The sequence below is a fragment of the Pelodiscus sinensis genome, chromosome 1 (assembly GCF_049634645.1).
Source record: "Pelodiscus sinensis isolate JC-2024 chromosome 1, ASM4963464v1, whole genome shotgun sequence".
NCBI classification, from domain to species: Eukaryota; Metazoa; Chordata; order Testudines; family Trionychidae; genus Pelodiscus; species Pelodiscus sinensis.
The window spans coordinates 112160675-112180816 of NC_134711.1; the positions used below are offsets into that span (position 1 = coordinate 112160675).

Below are 20142 nucleotides of genomic sequence, written 5' to 3' on the forward strand. Positions count from 1 at the left end.
TTTAAATTGTGTTTCCAACTGAACTGGGGTGGGGAGATGGAATTTTCTTAAACATATATGCATAAAAGAATTAGTAATTGTTTGGTGTACCTAACCTCTGTTGGCCAGAAGCTGGAAATGGGCAACAGGGGGCCGGATCACTTGATGATTATCTGTTCTGTTCATTCCTTTGGGGGCACTTACCACTGGCCAGTGTCGGAAAACAGGATACTGGGCTAGATGGACTGATTCAGCATGGCCGTTTTTATGTAACAATCCCAGATTAGAAACCAGGGCCAATAAAGTGACCAGTGATTTTGAGTCTCTCTCTTTTTGGATGCCCAACTTGCCTGATAAAAGGGGATTGCTGAACACTTTCTGAAAAATTAAGTCCCATTAAGGATCATCAAGTTTTGCACCTGATACCACTTGTGGGTTTTCAATATATTGACCAGTATAGCCTGGATTTTTGTTCCTCTACAGAGCGCTGGGTAAAACTAAAACTAAAAGGCTAATGTTATGTATCACTTACAAATAGAATCCATTTGCTTTGTTTTCTTCCAGATGAGACCATGAAGTACACCCATCTTCCCTTGCTTCAGATTTTTTTTGGGTCTGTTTGAACTGCTAGCTGTTTTGCCATGGAAGGCTACCGCTTTGCAGAGTATGGACAAAAAAAGAAGCTACTTAAAATTGTAGAAGCACTGGGGAGACTTAGCCTTAAAGAGCCTGCAGTGTCTTTTGGACTGTTTAATTTCTGGACATTTTTTAAATACTGGACCAAATTCCACTAAAACAACAGGATGGAAAAGCTACTGAATATGTGCACAAAATACAGTATTCCAAAAGGGGTTTTTTTTTGTTGTTTTTTTGGTTAAAAATTTTCTGTGCAGGTTGGGCTTAAGGTTAAAGTAAGTGCAATATTTTTTTAATGGCTGAATCTGTATAAAGAAGAGCTTTTTTTGTGTGTCACTGGTCTGTGCTGAAGTCCATAAGAGAACAGGCATTGTTAGTATCTAATAATACCTCATTAGTGAATACGAGGCACATACAAACAAGGATTGTGGATTTTGTGACGAGGAAACGGGATATTGATTTGACTCTGTTTACAGCAGCAGCACAGAGGTTCTGTGCTTTAGTGAAGTAGGAAGAATAAAATACCCAGGGCGCTTAGTGAACAGTCTTAAAATCCAAACACTATAGCTCAAGGCTATAGTAGAAAGAACTACATCAGAGAAGCTTCTGTTGGTCTGGTTCTTGATTGTGCACCTCTTAATTAAACAAACAGCAGGATCGTTCCTCACTTTACTCCTTTCAGTAATGTCCCTAATCAGGTACATTTTTAAGACTGAAGCTAATCAAAGTGCAGAATTGGACAACTTTTAGACTCTGTTGCTGTAGCATTTAGCTGTCTGAGCAGTCTATGGTGCCTATACTCTTGATTTGTTTGTTTGGGTTTCTTTTTAATATATTTCCCTGTGTAAAATGTGAAGCTGATTCATGTTGAGGGGGGGGGGAAATGGTTGCTCTAATCATGAATACAGCAGCATCTCTATGACGAGCAGAGAATTCATGGTGATATGGAAATGAAGGTTTTGGCATGCTAAGGAAATTATTATGGCTTCATTAGTAGGATGTTATAAAAACATCAGTATGGATTCCTGCAGGGACTTATTGGGATTGGGTTTTTTTTTTTTTTTGGGCTGTCAGTTTTATTTCTAGTCAGCATAATTAGGTATGTTACATTCTTTTTGACTTTGTATAATCTCGGTACATCATTGTGTATTGTGACATGGATGCTTTCAGAGTGGATGTTGATGGCATTTTTGTAACCTGTTGCTTTGTGTCACCTCATTGGAAGTTAGAAGCAATGGTACTCAATGTAAACAAGAAAAAGTGATCTGAAAGTAAACACATTGGATTGCTAACCTGTGAAAATGTCACTATGAGCAAGGCTGGTGCTTTCTGACTCTTATCTGTGCACCACAGAACCAGCAGCTGTTCAAAGGCCTGAGGAGAATTTGTGATCATCTTTTTTTTGATGGTTTATTGGTACAGATCTATTCCTCTCTCAAACTGAGTAATTGTGAAAGGGTTCCTGACTTGCACAGGTGAAAGCTATGTGCTCTGATCACTGAATGGGTGGCAGCAGCTTGACTTTCCCCATGTATTTATTTCCTGCCAGTGTGTCTCAGGTTGGTCATCTCTATATAAGCCAACATCTAAGATGCTGCTGCTCTGTTAAAAGTTGGATTCTAGCCCTCATTTTTTTGAAGTGGGGTGGTTAAGCTGGGCTCTTGCACCAGCCCTGACAATCTTGGAGACCTGTCCCTGAAGCCAGCTCTCCAGAACCGGTAACTACCCAGGTTGTAACTATGCAAGCTTCTACTGCCCTACCGCTGTGCCTGAACTGGGAGCTGAAGGCCTCATCTCTGTGCTACAAATGAGGGTGTCATTTTCTCTAGCCTGGTTATTGCATACAGGTGTGTCAGCCTCTCCTCCTCTAAGCAAAATTCACACTTATAAACCAGTACTAAAATCCCCAGAGCCGTGCAGTCCTTACCACAGTCTTGTATTGTTGTGTGTATGTCAAGCCTTCCTGTGCTTGCCTAAGTAGTATGAGCGGTCTCATTTATATAACCACATGCACAGAAGGGTCTTTGTTCAAGAGGAGACCTGAGTACCTTAAGGGTGGGTTGATTCCTTACAAATGGGCATGGGCCTAAGTGCAGCAGTCACAGCTGAAGTTCAAATACCCCCAAGAGTTGGCTCCAGGCTGGTCAGTTGTCACACTGAAGATGGGTCTGGCACCAAAATTAGGGTCCAGGTTCAGACTGCACCTTCCAGTTCCCCACAAAAGTGCAGGGGTGTTTGGCACTGGGATTTGGGTTCAGCCTCCTCTCTACACTGAAGCTGCAAACTAGAGTTATGGTTCATGCACATTTAGCTGTGTGAACTTGAATGGCACAAATTACACTGGTCAAAGCAAGCGTTCTGAATACTTGTTTCATTTTTGTGCCATTGTTGTCCATTCCTCATCAATTCTCTACAGTCTTCCTTTAGAAATGGAAGGTAACTAAATCTAAAGTATCACAGCAAAGTTGGCTCTTAGGTCCAGTCTGTGCCTTGTTATATGACTGTAGACTATACCCTGAGAAGATTTCCCTAATTAAACATAGATAACCAACTATCACCATTGGTACAAACCTAATAGCAGCCAAAAGAGGTACATATCACGTCACCCTTTTAAGGTATTTTCTTGTTGATAATTAATAAAGGTCAAATGGTTATGATGAAAATCTTTGTGAGGGGGGTGTGCTCACAGAAGCTTCCTTGGGGCTGTTCTGTGATGATGATTCTGCTGACACTCCCCATCACCCTGAACTACTGAGCCAGAGTGTCTGGTCTCCCCTAGACAAGGCACAGAGCTGGGATAACCACCCAGCCTGTAAGCAATAGACACTGAATCACTTCAGTTCTGGGGCGCAAAACCCAGGAAACCAACCTCCAAAAGGAATCAAAATCCCACCTCAATGCATTTTTCTCTGTAAAAGGTTTTTTTACACAAAGCAAGCTCCTGAAGATGTTTATCCTCTTTATCAATGAAAGAGAATATGCACACTGATTGTCTGCCCCCACCCCCAACAATTATTTACACTGGGCTTGATCAATCCTACTGTTTCATTTAATAAAAATCACTTTAAGTGGTTGCAAGTGAAAACAGATCAAAGTAAATTACTGCAAAATGAAAAGAAGATGCATAGCCAGTTCTCATACACTAAAATGTATTACAATTTCCTCTAAAGCCTGTTCCCATCTCAGGTAAGCATTCACTAAAAAATAACTTTTTCTCTGACTTGGGTGTCTATTGTCTTTTGACTAGCATGACTTTCCCTCAGTGGGAAGTTTTTGTTCTCTATCTCCCCTTCCCTGCTTCCATAGAAAGTTACCTGGTTAAACTGCTATCCCCATACCATGTGGTGTGGTCATGAATCTTGGATGTAACAACTTGTGAATGGCCATGTTTGTCTGTTAAGTTGCTCACTAAGTTAAGGCTTCTGGAGCACTAATGATGGCTTTCATTTCAACATTTAAAACCATAATCTGTCTCATACTTAATATTTCTAGCTTCACATACAAGACTGATACCTGCACCACAACAGGATATGCAGCCTGTAACAAACATTAAAACTGACAGCTCATTTAACCTATTTCATCCAAAACATCTCCAAGTTATGTATACTTATATTCATAAGCAAATTTCATAAAGTGTGGGGTTTGAAATTGTTACAATCTTCCAACAGGTTGCCTCCCATTGTAGTTGCACACAACATGCTGGTAAGGTCTTGTAGAGGTTTCTGACATCCTTCGCTCAATCTCAAAGGCTGTCGTTCCAACGTAGGGTCGCCATGATCAGGCACCAGGCCCTCATTGAGGTGAGCCTGAGAAAGAGAGGTGTTCAACTGACTACTGCAGGGAAGAGAGCCCTATGAAAACAAAGGACACCAGGTCCCACCACCTTCTCTGCAATACCGAATTCAGGCAGTGTGTCTAAAAGTGTTCTCATGCAGTTACTCAGATGTTGTGTGGTAGCCAAGTCTTTCCCTCTCTATAGGGAACACAATAGCCTGTCTAAAGGAGAAGCCAATTGTGACTTAAAGGCACAGTTGCTTTTAGCAGTGTCAAGTGATGAACACTTTTAAACTTAGGCTACGTCTACACTGGCAGCTTCTTGCACAAGAACATCCGCTCTTGCGCAAAAACTTGCTTGCTGTCTACACTGTTCTTGCGCAAGTAAATTTACAGTACAGCATTGTAAAACAGGGCTTCTTCCGGAAGAGTTATTCCTCTCCGCATGAGGAATAAGTCCTCTTGTGCAAGAGTTCTTCCACAAGAGGGCAGCATAGTCAGGCAACATGAATTTCTTGCACAAGAAGCCCCTATGGTTAAATGGCCATCAGAGCTTTCTTGCGCAAGAGAGCATCCACACTGCCACGGATGCTCTTGCGCAAAAGCACATGGCAGTGTGGAGGCGCTCTTGTGGAAGATTTCTTCCACAAGAGTTCTTGTGCAAGAAGCCGCCAGTGTTAGACGTAGCCTTAGTGTTTCTAAAGCAGTCAATTCAATTTTAAAGATATAAGCCAAATTCAGCTAGCAGAAGCCTGACTAATAAATTGGGAGCATATCACCTTTCCTAAGCTCACTAACTATGCAGTTAGTGACATTATAAAGTGCAAAATGTTGTGGGTTTGGTTCAAAACCTTTTTAGTGCACATCTTTTATGTATTCAGATTAACATTTTAGTTAAAGCAAACCAAAGGTGATTTCAATCCAAATTGCTGCATTTTTGACATGGGTTAAATCAACCCCAGGGCACCTCCCAACTTGTTGCAAGCTTGAACATACAAAACTGCTTTTTTTTAAGATGCAATAAAAGTTGGCAGATTGTGTTGGTTTACATTTCCTGGCTAAGATTTCAGATCTGTATGGACAGTGCTGTACTTTCCATGTGCTACTTTCCATGTACTTTCCAGGTGTTCTGTACCAAGAAGTGCTATAAATGGGTTGTGTTCTGAAGAGGGAGCTGTGTTAGCATATTAAACATGGCCGGTAAAATATCTGCTAACTTAGGGCTCATCTAGACTACGCCAAAGTTCCAAAAGAGGATATGCAAATTCTGCTGGAATTTGTATATCTTCTTCTGATCTCACTTTCAAAAGTGGAGTGAAAGTAGTCGGGATGCGTTTTTTTCAGCCAACTCCCCCCTTTTTCGAAAAGCCATGTAAACCTCATTTTTTTGAGGAAGAGCAGCTTTTCGGGTCCCGACTACTTTCACTTTTGAAAGCTCCCACGGAATTGCATATCCTCTTTCGGAACTTTGGCATAGGCTAGACATAGCCTTATTGATGCCTTGTGGGGAAACAATATCTTTACCTCTTCACCCTACTTACAGCAGTGATGAAGTTTTCCTAGCTTTTCCCTAATCTAAATATAAGGCAGAAATTTGTGGTAGCTTCTAAGACAACATGCAAATGCTGCCTTTTGGATTATGTCCCTTGCATTGCCCCAGTTATTAAATTTCATATTTCAAATAATCTGTCTAATAATTCAAAACTACTTGCACTGTAAGCACCATTCATCAAAAGCCTGATCCTGTGTTTAGCCTCCTTTCCCAACTCAATCTATCCACCTACTCAAATGAGCCTCAACAGTCCTGCCTATACAATATTTAAAAGCCCCTGTGTGAAAAAAGATGTGGCTTATTCACTTAACCAAGAGTTACTTTTGGCAGCCTCTCTCTGTTGATTCTAAACTGCTTGTGCAACTGCTGTGATACAGACATGGGCAAGTTTTTTGGCACTCAGCCTGACAGACATCCACACTGAAGGAATTTTAACTATTTTATCTGTTTTCTTTATAATCTGCAACACCACAATGGTTATAGTCTGCTAATGTTTTTGTTCTTCTGCTACAGCAGTAGAACAACTGTATTTCCCAGCTATAAAATTGAGATAAGGGAGAGTGTTTTAAAGAGAAAAATTGATGAACATATGGGCTGAAATAGCATTAAGCATGCAAATAAATACCTGTATAACTTAATATGCATAGTTGCTTGGGCCTACCTCATGTATATTCATACAATCCTACTTCTTGTATGCCATGTACAAACATGCATGCTCTTGGAAAACATGGGCCTGATTTGTTCCCCAGTTTGAACTCAGGAGGCACAGAGGATGTCAATCTATGAAGGTCGATCAACTATTTACCAAATCAACATTTTTTTTCCAGCCTGTTCCCATTAGATTGGTTTACTCTTAAGCAAAGTCCATAGAACTACTTTGAGTAAGGGGGGGGACACATACAAGCTACAATTCATGCGGGTAAATTTAAACCCAGTCACTTGTTTACAAATATCCATCAGAACATTTTGTCTTCATTTTTCACAGAAGTACATTCTTCCACACACGGGGTTGCCTGATTACAAATACTGACATCCCTCATGGTTTTTTTCCCTCAGAGTTCTTCCACTTATCATAAAAGCACCGAAGCCTCAATTCAACCAAGTACTTAAAAGCACGTACCTAAGGTCACCCATGGTCAGCAAAGCAACCTCTTTAATGTTAAATTGTGTGCTTAATTCCCACTGAAAGCAAAGGGAGTTCAAAACATGCACAATTGCTTTGCTGCCTTGAGCTCTGTGTCCAACAAATCAATGTTTTCTGTGCACACTTCTACTGTGCCGCCTGCATTGACGACTTTGACCTTAGCTTAAAAGTCAGATGTCTAAATTCTCCAAAGCACTCTTATAACAAAAGAACATAAATCTGTTATAAATCACCACTTTACCCGAAGCCCAGGGCTGTTTAACATTTCCACTGAGAAACATTGGGTGACCTCTTCCACCATGAACATCGAGTCGTGATTAAGATACATAAATGTTATGAACTCACTGTGAAGTTTGAAAGTGGTTTTCCTTTGCCTGGCTCTCTCTCACTAGGAGGGAGTGAACAGATGTGAGTTAGTTTTTCCTTTTGTTTTAGCAAGATCAGACTAACACGGCTACCTCTCTATTACTATTCAAGGTGTAAAGTTTCTCTGGGGGCATTCACACTTGCCCAGCTCATACATTTAACAGCTATGTAGCACTTTTGAGTCATTTTTAGCAAAAGGAAGGACCCAGCTTTCACACACTTATGCAGAGAACACTTGGCTGTTTTAATTTAGTATGGATAATGCTATAAAGTTTTCGTCTGCAGTGGTGTGGCTATCAGCTATGAGAAATTCACTTTAGCCTGCTAATTTCTTGTTCCCTAACCAGCAGGAGAGTCATTTCCCCTCCTCAAATATTTCCATAGATGTCAGTGATGCAGGGAGGCATCTACCCTAGGAAACGCTTCAAAAGGAGGATTATGCAGCTTACTCCTTTGCTCTCAGAGACGAAGCAAGGTTCTTCCTTGGTAGCACCTCAGGGTAGGTCTCCACTAAAAGGTAGGTTCTAAATTGCAGTGTAGCTGTTGAGGCTGTAACCTTGGGCTCTGAGACCCTGAGGGGATGAAGGCCCCAGCCTAAAGCCAACCATCCATACTGAAATTTTAGAGCCTGCAGCCAGGGGTCAGCACCTAGTAGTGCACCCGTAGCCTCAGCACCTAGAACAGGGTTCCAAGAGTCTCCCAGCTCACATTTCCTTTTGGCCAGAAGTGAATCAGTCTGTAGGTGATGAAATAAACCAGTGGAAGGACATGCAAACTGTATGTAAGCTTGCAGCTGGTAAAGAGAATATTATAATTATCGTGTGCAGTTTTACAGAGTGGGCCCTCTCCGTTTCCAAAGACCTATATAACATTTTACTGATCATGTGCTGTAAGCTCTGTATTTGATGTAAAATAAAGCAAGCTGCAATCGTATTTTGTCAGTCACTCATTGCCTGCAAGAGAACACAATAAGATGACCTATCTTGTACTAAGACCAGAAGACCTGCACTATGGTAGAGGATTCGGTGTGCTGAGTTAACACACACACACGAGTTTGTGCTTCAACAGTTGGTCAAGGTGACCCACTGCGCTAAGACAGGATGATAGTGCTCTGCTATAATGCTGAAAGTTAAAAGTTCACCTACTTTGAAATAGGTTGGTACAGCCATTTGGGGACACAACTGCATAAACCCATAACTGGGTCAAAATCTGGCTGCAGGGGTTTTAAATTTAGTATAGGATAGTTCACTTCCAGTCCTAAAACTTGGATTTTCTGTTCTTGGGGATGTCTGAGTGACAAGTCTAGACACTATTTACATTTAATACACACACAGTAAAAGCATTTATAAAGATGCTTTGGGATGAATGGCATTAAATACATTTATTAAGATTTGGGATTTTTATGTTCTGAAAAATGGAACACAGATTACAAAAGACTATTATTTTCCTAATATGTATATAAAGAGCATACTCTCAGAACAAAATCAGGAATGTTTCCTAGCTTCAACCCTGTCTTTGCAACAACAAAGATACAGCTATTTAACATACATCAAACACTGTTTATTGCAGACTTTCTGTTGAATCATGTGAAAAAGGCACTATGAAAATTACTGAAACTAGATGACATTTTTCTAAATGATGTGTCAGTCTTTAAATATGTGGAACAATAGAGCATTTTGTGACAAAAAATGTGTTTCCAAAAATAACATTTTCTGGAAAGTGTTTTTCCCCTGGGATCAATAATTTTTCAAGAGATTAAATTTATAAATGAACAATTTTTTTACATACAGGAAAAATTGATATTTAGGCTCAACAGAAAAGAGAGTCTAGATTACAATTTCCTTTTGACTGGTTAAGTTACCAACAATGCAAGTCTATTAAAAAAGAATACTGTGAACACCTTTATGGCTATCAAAAGCAGGCCTGACCACCTTTGAAGGCTGACTTGTGTATTAATGTTTTCTTTCTATTCTGTGCTGTGTAATAGTATGGTTCATAAATAGTAATCAGTGAAACAGAAATAAAATCAAAGTTCAGAATATATCCTCTCACTATCAACAGCTTCACTAGTAATAAAATGCCTTGCAAGAGGTACAAGAAAAATTCAGCCTATTTTCGGAAGGCTGGAGCTGCTGTTTGTGTTCTAAGTATTTTGTCTTTGATTGCTGGCATCAAGAACTTTTAAATGACTTTGAACATCCTGCTGTTCAAAGCATGAGACTGAGACAAAAAGGAGTCAACCACAGCAACAGATGGAATTTAAATTCTTATGTTACTGAAGGTCCAAGCATGTCTTATTGCAGGCTCACCTTCCTTGGAATAAATCAAAAACAACAATATGTGTCTGATTATATACAGAGAGCATGAAATGGTTAATTCCACAAGGCTAGAACTCATTTTTGGGGTGTAAGGGTTTTCCCAGGTGCCAACAAACTCCACAGTGGGTACTTCTGTCAAGTCCAGTTCCATGGGTTTTTTTTTATGGCAACAAGTTATGTCTACAAAATAATAATAAATCAGACATTCCACTTCACCGCTTCCTAAAACAAAGCTTGATGGAATGATGCCAAGGGCAATGGAATTAAAAGGAAAAGACATTCAGTGACTACTCCCCTCATCAAAAGATTCCACTCCTGAATCTGTGGCAGCTGCACTAATTTTTTCTTGTCGTCTCCTCATGATTTCCTGTAGCTCTGAGCTACCACTGTTAGCCTACAAAATGAAAAAGAGAAAACAAATTAAGTTGTAGTTCTAATAACAGGATGAAGCATTTCATTCACGATGTTAACAAGGCAGAAGGCTTATGATTAGGTTTAAATTGCCATTTAGGCCCTGATATGTAAAGTGCCTCATTCTGGGCAGCACTTAAGTGATGATCTAAATAGTAAGGAGGGAGGGACTTAACCAAATTCTTAAGTGTCTTCCTGAAAGAGTGTTGTAGGCTTCTAAAAACGTTCAGCCTGATTTTCTGTACTGCTGAGCATCCTTCGCTCTCACTGATGTCAATGAAAGCTATTAGGTACTTGGGATGAAACCCTGACCTCAAAGAAGTCAACAGGCTTTTTGCCATGGACTCCAATAGGGCCAGAATTTCATCATTTTACATGTCATTTATTTAGGCGCTTAAGGCCTCAATCTTGCAACCACTTATGCATCTATTTAAATTTCACATGCACAGTGCCACTGAAGTCACTGGCAATCAACAAGTATAGGCTTGAAATTAGATGAAAGTTGGTAACCATCAGAGGAATGCAGTTCTGGAATAGCCTTCTAAGGGGAGCAGTGGGGGCAAGAAACCTAACTTTTTTCTAGACCAAGTTTGATAAGTTTATGGAGGGGAATGGTAGGAGGAGACTGCCTACAGGTGGCATGTGGTTGATCTGCAACTGTTAGCAGCAAATACCTCCAACAGCCAGAGATGAGATACTAGGCGGGGGCAGGCTCTATAAAGAGAATTCTTTCCCAGATTTCTGGCTGGTGGCTCTTGTCCACAGGCTCTGGGTCTAAAACGGATTGTCAGATTTGGGGTCAAGAAGGAATTCTCCCTAAGGCCAGATTGGTGGAAAGCCTAGGAGCCGTGTGTCTCTCTTTGCAGCATGGGGCAGGTTTAAACTAGTATAAATGGTGATTTTCTTCAACTTGATATTTTAAAACCACGAGTTGAGGGCTCCAGTAACTTAGCCATATGGTATGGCTCTATTATAAGCGTAGGTGGCCTTAAATGGGCAGCAGGTCAGACTACATGATCATGATGGTTCCTTAAAAACTGCACGTTTATGAATACATGTAAAGTTGAACACAGGCATGTGCGCAGGATTGGGACTAAATATGGATTTAGAAGCTCCTCTATTGACTCATTTTACTTGCCAGATAAGCATTTTAGCATATGAATTTAGAACATATTGATCCATGTCATCTAATGACCAACCCAAATAATGTTGCCTGAAAAACAATTTCAGTGAAGTTCAAAAATGATATTCTTACCATTCTACATTTAAGGATGAAACTAGAGCAAATCTGTTTTTCATTTCTGTATACAGATCATTTGGTAATTTGAATGAAATCATTAGCATGCAAGCACACATGCTAATTATATTGGACACTTCCCCACCGCATATTACTTTGAATAAGATTAGTAGATTACATAGTTGAATAGAAACCCATTATTAATCTAACTGTGTAACAAAATTAACATAAGAAGTAGGAGAATCTTAACCTTCCTTACAGCTGATCAGAAGTTTACGTCATCTGAGGGTAGCAGTAATTTCCTTATGCAACGGACAGTTAGGTAAACAATTCTTCAATTGGCTCTTAATTATAGCTCTTTGCAATTTATGCCAAGTTAGACTGATTATATGGTATTATCCAATAAGCTATTTTGCTTGAGCAAACTGCTGAGCAACACGATGGGCATATTTAGAAAAAAAAATCAGCCATTTTCAACTCTGAGGGTATCGAATTCTTCTATTTAGATGTGTCCATAGTGCCATTAATGGAGATATGAAAAGGCATCACCAGGAACATGGACCTCAAACGTTCCATTTTGGGGTAATAAAGAAAACATACTGATTTCAAGATACAATGTTTTGAACTACTATGCTGCTTTCACATCATCCCTACAAAGGCGTCAACTGCTATTAATGCCATGTACCAGACAAGGAAACAGAGTCAGACAGATGAAGGGCCAAACAGTTTTCAGAAGCACTAAGTTCATTTTGCATTGCATCAGTGATGAAAGCTGAACTTAAGCTGTCTGGAGAAACCCTGGGAAAGTTCCCCCTGCAAAGAGGAATGTCTGGCTGGCAGAAAGCAGACAGATGCTGCCTATTGTGCTTGGTCCACCACCTCACACCCTTGCCTTTACTGCTAGAGCTGCAGTGCCTGGTTTGGGAAATGAAGAGAACATGGCAGGACTAGTTTCTACTGGGTAGAAGCAGCACACCTTAACACTGATCCCTCGAAATGTGTGTTAGCCTGAGGCTGGACAGAAAGCCACCAAGGAAAAGTGATCAGCACCTCCTACTCCACAATGCTTAAGTTTTATATGGGCAAGTTGGGCTCTAAGAGTACGTCTACACAGCAGCGTTATTTCAGAATAACTAACGTTATTCCAAAATAAAGTCCATGTCTACACAGCGAGCAGTTATTTTGACATAATGTCGAAATAATATCCAGCCAGAGGACTTCTTACTCCGACTCCTATAACCCTCATTGTACGAGGAGAAAGGGAAGTCAGAGGCAGAGTGCTCTCGCTCAGAATTCCTGCTGGATAGACAGCGCCAAAAACTGAAATAAGCTATTTCAACTTCAACTGACTTCGGCTTTAACCCTGCTGTGTAGATGTGCCCTCAGTGATTGATCTGAAGTTCCTCAAGGAGTCTGTAGCAAAGCCATGAACAAAACCCAGATCTCTCAATTCCAGACCCTTTGCTTTGAGCATAGAGACATCCTTTTTACAGCGCACTCACTACTCAAGACTAGTAATTCTGCTTTCAATTAACATCCTGAGACTTAAAAAAAAAATTGAAAATAGGAAAAAAAAGTTGATTTTTTTTAACCAATGTTGTAAGAAAACCATTTATTCCATCCTAGGGGGATGAAACAACTGAGATGACCATCTTCCCTTGATTTCCACTTTCTTTAGACCATTTAGAGAAAGCATGTTTGTGTAGTGGCCATAGAAAGCCCCTCCCCTTTTTTTCTACTTTTGAATTCTGATTTAATTCAGAGAGAGAAAAGAAGGTTTTCAGCAGAGGCAGAAGACTGATAAAGCTAAGTATGAGATAAAGCAAAACAGACATTTTAATTGTTGTTCTTAGCATATTGTTTTTCCTACAGGTACAAGTGCTGAATTACGGTTGCCTAAATGTAAGGCATTAGATCACTGCTTAACTGAAGATTGCACAGAGGTGGGTGAAGGCAGGTGCCTTGGATCTAGTGCACAGATTTGGAAGCACAGCTGTGAGAAGTTGGGAATGCCTCTGCACTACAGAGAGGACACAAATCAAAGAGCAGCCTTTGAACAAGCCTGGAAAGGAATTTGTTTGGGTGGATTCAGACTTACTCTAGCATGGGATGTTATTGTACCTGCACTGATGTAAGAGTCAATTCTGCCAATATGCAGGTCACAACCATTAGACACAGCATGTTAAATGCAGAGTACATGAAATCTAATAATCTGTTGTATATATCAGCTAGATCTGTATGGCTAAACTCAGAACCCACGGGTTGGTCAGATATTAATAAAAGTTAATTGTGCTTAGATAATATGTAAATTATGGGGTGCACCATTTTACATGGCTTGACTATTTTAAATGGCTCTATCAACTTTTATCATCTGAATTGCTTCCAGTCTGAATGAAAACATTTTTTTTCCTTCTAACAACAAGACAGCTCATTTTTGTTAGCTGGCTTACAGACGTCATGTCAGAAATAATCAGTGCCATTCAATTGCAAGCATACTTTCAGCAATTTAAGAAAAAAACATGGATCTCTGGGGCAGGACAGAATTACAGGGAAAAATCCATTCTCATTCAGTATGATCAAATATTCCCAGTAAGACAGCAGGAGAGGGGTTAAAGCACCACATAGTCCAAAAGAAAATTATTTTTCATTTAATAAGGTGAAAATCAAATCAAATTGGAGACTGAAGTTTAATCAAAACTTAAAAGAAGCCAACAAAAAGATCAACCTTCTTGTTAAACTTCCAATAACTGCATATTAACATTTGCAGACAACCCTGATGACTCAAATTCCTGCAGAATGAAGAAACAGAAACCAAAAGCAAGCAAAGAAAGCCCAGAACACAGAAGGAGAATGAGACTTCTACAGATCTGATACATGTTCAATTTTCAAATTAACTTTTGAACACAAGGATATGTTCCTAGATATCTGAAAAAAGACAGGTCACATCTGCTTATAGTGCATCTCCATAGTTAATTTAATGTCCTGTAGGACATTAACTATTAACAGGAGAATTCCTTTCATAATCAGTATTTAAGTCTACTGTTTTCTTGACTACCGTCATCAAATCGGTATTGTATCCACATTGTAACAATTCTGAGGTGTGTGGATGTCTACAGCCTATTGTCTGAATCATCTTGTGTAATTAACATGATATTTAAAAATTGGTTATACTTCCTTAAAGGAAAATTTCCAAAACATACTGACATTTAAAATCATCGTAAAAGGAAATTTGGGCATAATTTATTTTAAGAAACTCGTTCCTTCCGATATACATCCAAGTGGTTGAGTATGGGGAAAGGAGGAGAGAGAGCTTAAGTTACTTTCCAATAAGAGTATAGACATTACAGGCAAAGTGAATAACACACAAAATCTAATATAGTTATACACAATGGACAAGGCATTTTGGCTGGGGTCATTTTCAAGTGAATTGAATACTCTCGGAAATCACTGGATTGATGGGAGGAAGCCTAAAAGTATACAAAGCCTAAAAGTATACTGCCCAGCTAATTTGTCTCAACCCTAAATTGGACAGTTCATCATTTTCAGGTTTGGCTCCAAGGCATATTCTGTACTTTGCTTCTCTGCTGACACTGCCTCCCACAGGCCAGCATTGGTAGTGGCATGCACCACTCTGGTGACTGGTAAAGGAACATTTCACCTCAAAGTTACTAGCTCAAACAAGACAACCAAGATAGAGATTGGAAGCCATTACTATGTGATGGATGTTTGATTTCCTATGCCAAATGAGCTGGTGGTATGAGCTGATCCAGGCCCAGGAAACAGGGGTCAATGGACTTGATTTTAAGTGCTGAGCACCCACAACTGTAACTGAAGTACAAAAGTTTTTCACATTTGAAAACAGGAACAGAACACAGGCCTAGTAGGGACCTCCTAGCTCACTGAATTCATACCCCTGCTACCGCAGGCAACCCCGTCATGTAATCCTGTTCATAAATGTATCAAGCACCATCTTAAAGCTTGTTAGGTTGTTTGCACCCATTACTCCTATTCGAAGGCTGTTCCAGAACTTCCTGCCTCTACTGGTTAGAAACCTTCTTCTAATTTCCCATATACATTTATTCATGATGTCTTGCATCACAAAAAGCTGTAGTAAATGTCAAGCTTTATAAAGTTACAAATCATGGAGGAGTGGGGAGGGGGGTGTGTATAAACACTCACACACACTGAATCAATAATTTCTTATACTTCTCCACAGTGATCTGATTGCCCTTATTCATCACCACTATCATGTTTCTTAATCGTCAACTGATCTCTCAAAGAAGAAATACATTCATTTTCTATGCAAAAAATGGCTGGCTATAAGCCCACATTACCCTCACTACAAATTTCACTCAGGGTATGTCTAGGCTACATGTCTTTGCCAACGGAGGCATGTAAATTAGACATACCGACATAGTCAATGAAGCAGGAATTTAAATATCCCCTGCTTCATTAGAATAAAAATGGTCACCGCGTTGTGCCAGCTCAACTGTTTGTCGGCACGAAGCGGCAGTCAAGACGAGGATCAGTCGGCAAGGAAAGGCTTTGCCGACTGATCCCTTATGCCTCGTGCATGATCTCTTATGTCGTCACAAACAGCTGAGCCAGCACAATGCGGCAGCCATTTTTATTCTAATGAAGCGGGGGATATTTAAATCCCCGCTTCATTGACTATGTCGGTATGTCTAATTTACATGCCTCAGTTGGCAGAGGCATGTAGTCTAGACATACCCTCAGTCTGTTTGTGCTTCCAAACATGATCTTGATGGAATGTCATTGTATGGAGAGGAGAGAAAGGGAGAATTTCAATCCGTAGTGTCTGCAGCCTGCTAGAACAGCGACACTCAACCCTTCCAGACTACTTTAGAGTCTGATTTGTCTTCTGTGATCCCAAATTTCACCTCACTTAAAAACTACTTGCTTATAAAACCAGACATAAAAACACAAAAAAGTGTCACAGCTAAGGATGTTAAGAGGTAGGTTATTGGGTAATCGTGTATTCCCCTGTGCCCCCCCCCCCCCCCCATGGACATTAGCTGCTGCCAGCTCCTCTATGCACCAGCTCCTACTTCCTCCCACCTTGCTACCTCTGATATTTTTGTTATAAAAAAATTGCTTACTTTCTGATTTTTATAACATAAACCAATTGAACTATAAATATTGTTTCAGTGTATACTACATGGAGAAGTATAAACAAGTCATTGGGCGTATCTAATTTTAGTTTGTATTGGCTTGGCAGGCTACATAAAAAACACTAATGGTAAAACTAGGCAAACATCCAGATGAGTTGATGTACCCCCTGAAAGGCCTCTGCGAAGCTCCAGGGGTATTATACCCTGGTTGAGAATGTGCTCAAGGATGAGGAACAGAAGAAGAGGAACAGAGCAGAGAACAGGAGAGAAGGACAAAAGGAACAATGAAGATCAGAGGGAGAATCTTCTCTGATGTTACAGTCAGACAAGTATAGGACTTGCCATACTGAATCAGACCTGTGGTCTATTTAGCCTGCTATCTCTGATAATGACCAGGGCCCAATGCCTCATGCTAACCGCTAATCGGTAGAGATTAGGAACCCTACTAACCTAAGAATGTGTCACAACTTCCAGCTAGTGTGCACTGTTTTGATAAGAAGGGCTATACATACCTCTAATGCTGCTTTCTGTACAGTAATTTGGCTGTAGACTCTAGACCCTTCTGGACAAACAGTCTTTAGTTCATCCTTATTGAGAGAAAAGAGCTGAGCACCGGTCAGCACTCCAAGGCTATTGACAGTCCTAAAAAGGGCATAGCAACAGAAAGTGAACACTGAAAGTTTCTAAAGTTCTGTGAGAAGCAAAACAAAGACAAGCACAAGTCCACGCAAGGAACAGGAGCCATTTGCTCCCCACGTTAGTGACTCAAAGCTGGTCAAATCCATTAATAATTGCCTTGACTTTGTAATGGTCTGAATGCACTCAGCATCCATTCATGCAGAACCCTGTAGTAAAAATCAGCACCTTGTAGCACTCGGCCCATTGTAGGTGAAATGAGTTTCTAATTCTGAAGGTGAGATGTACATGCTGCTAGGATGGAAATCTGTCCCTGATGAAAGGGTGCAATCTGGTCTCCTTTTGCTAGAATCAGTGTAAATGCACCTCAGCAACATACACAAAATTTTCAAGAGAGACTTGTGGTTCTGGGAGCCTCAATATTTTGGGGGCTCAACTTAGGCCATCTTATTAAAGGCAATTGATTTTCACAGGGTGAGTTTTCAGCACTTTCTGAAAATCAGATGGCTGGAAAGCACCATAAATTATGCAGTTCAAAATCCTACTCCCTTTTGAAAAAAAAATCTTAGTTTGGTTCCCTTTATATGTTTTGAAACAAGAGCGTTCCCAAGTTCAAGCTCAGACTTACACTGGGCTAAATCCTTTTGACTCCAACCACATTTTCACATCTTCTGGAGAGGAATCATAAGTGATATTAACTACTGGTATGTTTGGTCGTGGCACATGGAATTTTTTCTGGGCAGCACTCCGGCCAATGGTGAGCCTGTGAATAAGCTCATCTTGTACCTCCTCCATCTGAGATTTCCTACCTAAACAGAGAGGGAGAAAAAAAGATGAGCACAATGTGGTATTTTTTTAAAGGACTTTTCAAAGATGCTTGGGGGGGGGGGAGACATGGTTTTCTCTTAGTACCACCACACTCCATTTTTAAAACAAACAAAGAGCATACAGTAGAAATGATCACTTGTGTTTAATTCTCCAAAGAGCACTTCGGTTTTTTTGGCAAAAATTTGAATCCTCAAAAAAAATTCAGTCAAAAACGGGAAGACCTTGCTGCTACAAGGGAAATGTGATCTGGCCTGGGAGCCCAAGCAGTATATGAAAAAAGAGATCATGCAGCAGTTGAACAACAATTCCTTTAAGGCATTGTGGCAGTACTTCCAAATCAATGTGTTTTGGGCATTTGGTTTTCTGACAAAATGCTGACATTTGCTGCAGGAAGCAGACACATTTTGAAAAAATCATCATTTAAAAAAAAAACCCACAATTTTTCTGCTGAAAAACAGTTCAGATGGGAAATGGTTGACCATCCTTAGCTTTCACTACATTCCTTGTGCAAGTGGCTGTCACCATTTAAATCCCCTTTTTCAGCGCATTCTTTGGAGAAAAGTTAATACAATAGCATTCTGTGTTATAATTTGTAGGGGTTTTTTTGTTTATTTTAAATGGTATCGCTGCTGAAATTTTAAGGCGGTATTTGGTGATCCATACTGAGATTCTGGTGCTTTCGGTAATTGGAAATTAGCAAGATTTTTATCAACTTTTCTAGAATTTCCACTCTACAAAATTTTGCTTCTCTGAAGCTTCCAGTATTGGCCTCAAGCATACTGCAAGCGGAACCAGATATACCCTGGGTCAATTCTGCAATAGAAATGTGTACATCCCTGGACAGATTTGCCTAATAACACAAGTTCAGAACACAGCCTCAGAAGAAACAATTGCAATTATTTTCTGAGGAATTTTTATTTTCCTAAGATCTGCCTCTTGCTTATGAGCTATCAACTCTTTGTCCTCTGTGGCAAATCACTTATTCCGATACATGCAGAAATTTACAGTAAACTGTCCCCAAAATGGAACTATAGATCTAGTACCACCATAAAAGGAGTCATTGTTTTCAAGTTACATAGTGTAGCTGAAATATTACCTTGTGTCGATAGTGACAGCTAATGCCAAGACAGGCTTAACTATGAGAGATTTTCATTGCTGCAGAAATATTTCTGTAGGACACTGGATCCACATCCTTTTGGCCCTATTAGTTAACTGCTAAATTAGCTCTTAGAGCTTTTCTTTAAATAGTCATTCAGTCCGCTCCAGAAGGAAAGGACATAATGGGCCTCAGTGAAGTTAAGTTCAGAGTGCATTACAATTTGTCTCAGAACAGGTCAAGTGAAAGATGCCCTATTGATTTAGCACTACAGACTCAGAACTGTGTTTATTCAGAAGGCATGTTTCCCACTTCCTGGGAACACGGAAGGGAGTGCTCTCTCAGAGAACTAAACTTGTACAACTTTACCAAAAACGTTGCTAGGATTTTTTGCCATGTTGGGAGAGAGGAACAGAGCTGTTAAGCCACGTCACTCAAGATCTCATTTCAATATTACCCTTTTTAAGCTTGTGTCTTTTGTTGGGTCAACTTTCTGATAGTGGAAGGTACAAGTTTTCAAACTACACAGAGCTCTGGATTTTTTTCTTCTTTTCAGAAAGAAATGAATGTCTGATTTCTAAACTAAGCTATTAAAGTGCTTGTACTAGGCATAGGTAAAACTGCAAACTCCTCTGAGTTTGGAGGTTATAGGTCTTTTACAGTTACGGTCAGGATATGAAGAAGTATATATTGAATTGAAACGAAAGAGAAAATATCTGTAGGTATAACAAAATTAGCTGAATTGAAATTTGGCTGTGACAGCACTAATCTGGAATGCAGGGAAGTCTAGCTGAATTCTGATTTCTGCCACTGATTTCTGGTGTGACCAAGGGCAAATCACTTATCCCATTTTACAGATGAGGGACTCAGGGTTAACAGCACTACCCTACCTTATGGGGTGTTGAGAGGACTCATACACGAAGGACATTCAGAACTATGGTAATGGAGGTCCTAAAAGGCTATGTCTACACTTAGGGTGGCATGTAGAGAACAGACGCTGCACGCCCCACTAACACGGGTATAAACAGCAGCG

The 20142-nt window shown here is 40.0% G+C and overlaps 2 protein-coding genes across 6 annotated transcripts in view; one reads left to right on the top strand and one right to left on the bottom strand.

Moving 5' to 3' along the window:
• The window catches only part of PTPRO (protein tyrosine phosphatase receptor type O), a 227356-nt gene extending 225863 nt beyond the window's left edge, over positions 1-1493 (top strand). For both annotated transcript variants that reach the window (XM_006130258.2, XM_006130259.2), the window contains one exon: positions 544-1493. The gene's annotated coding sequence lies outside the window, so the exon portion shown is untranslated. The remainder of the gene's footprint in view (positions 1-543) is intronic.
• A 171-nt stretch (positions 1494-1664) lies between these two features.
• EPS8 (EGFR pathway substrate 8, signaling adaptor) overlaps positions 1665-20142 on the bottom strand; it is a 162360-nt gene continuing 143882 nt past the window's right edge. For all 4 annotated transcript variants that reach the window (XM_075897583.1, XM_075897568.1, XM_014577119.3 and 1 more), the window contains 3 exons: positions 17814-17994; positions 17062-17191; positions 1665-10163 (listed from right to left, as the gene is read on the bottom strand). In XM_075897583.1, coding sequence (XP_075753698.1) covers positions 10050-10163; positions 17062-17191; positions 17814-17994 — 425 coding nt within the window. In that variant the 3' untranslated portion in view covers positions 1665-10049. The remainder of the gene's footprint in view (positions 10164-17061; positions 17192-17813; positions 17995-20142) is intronic.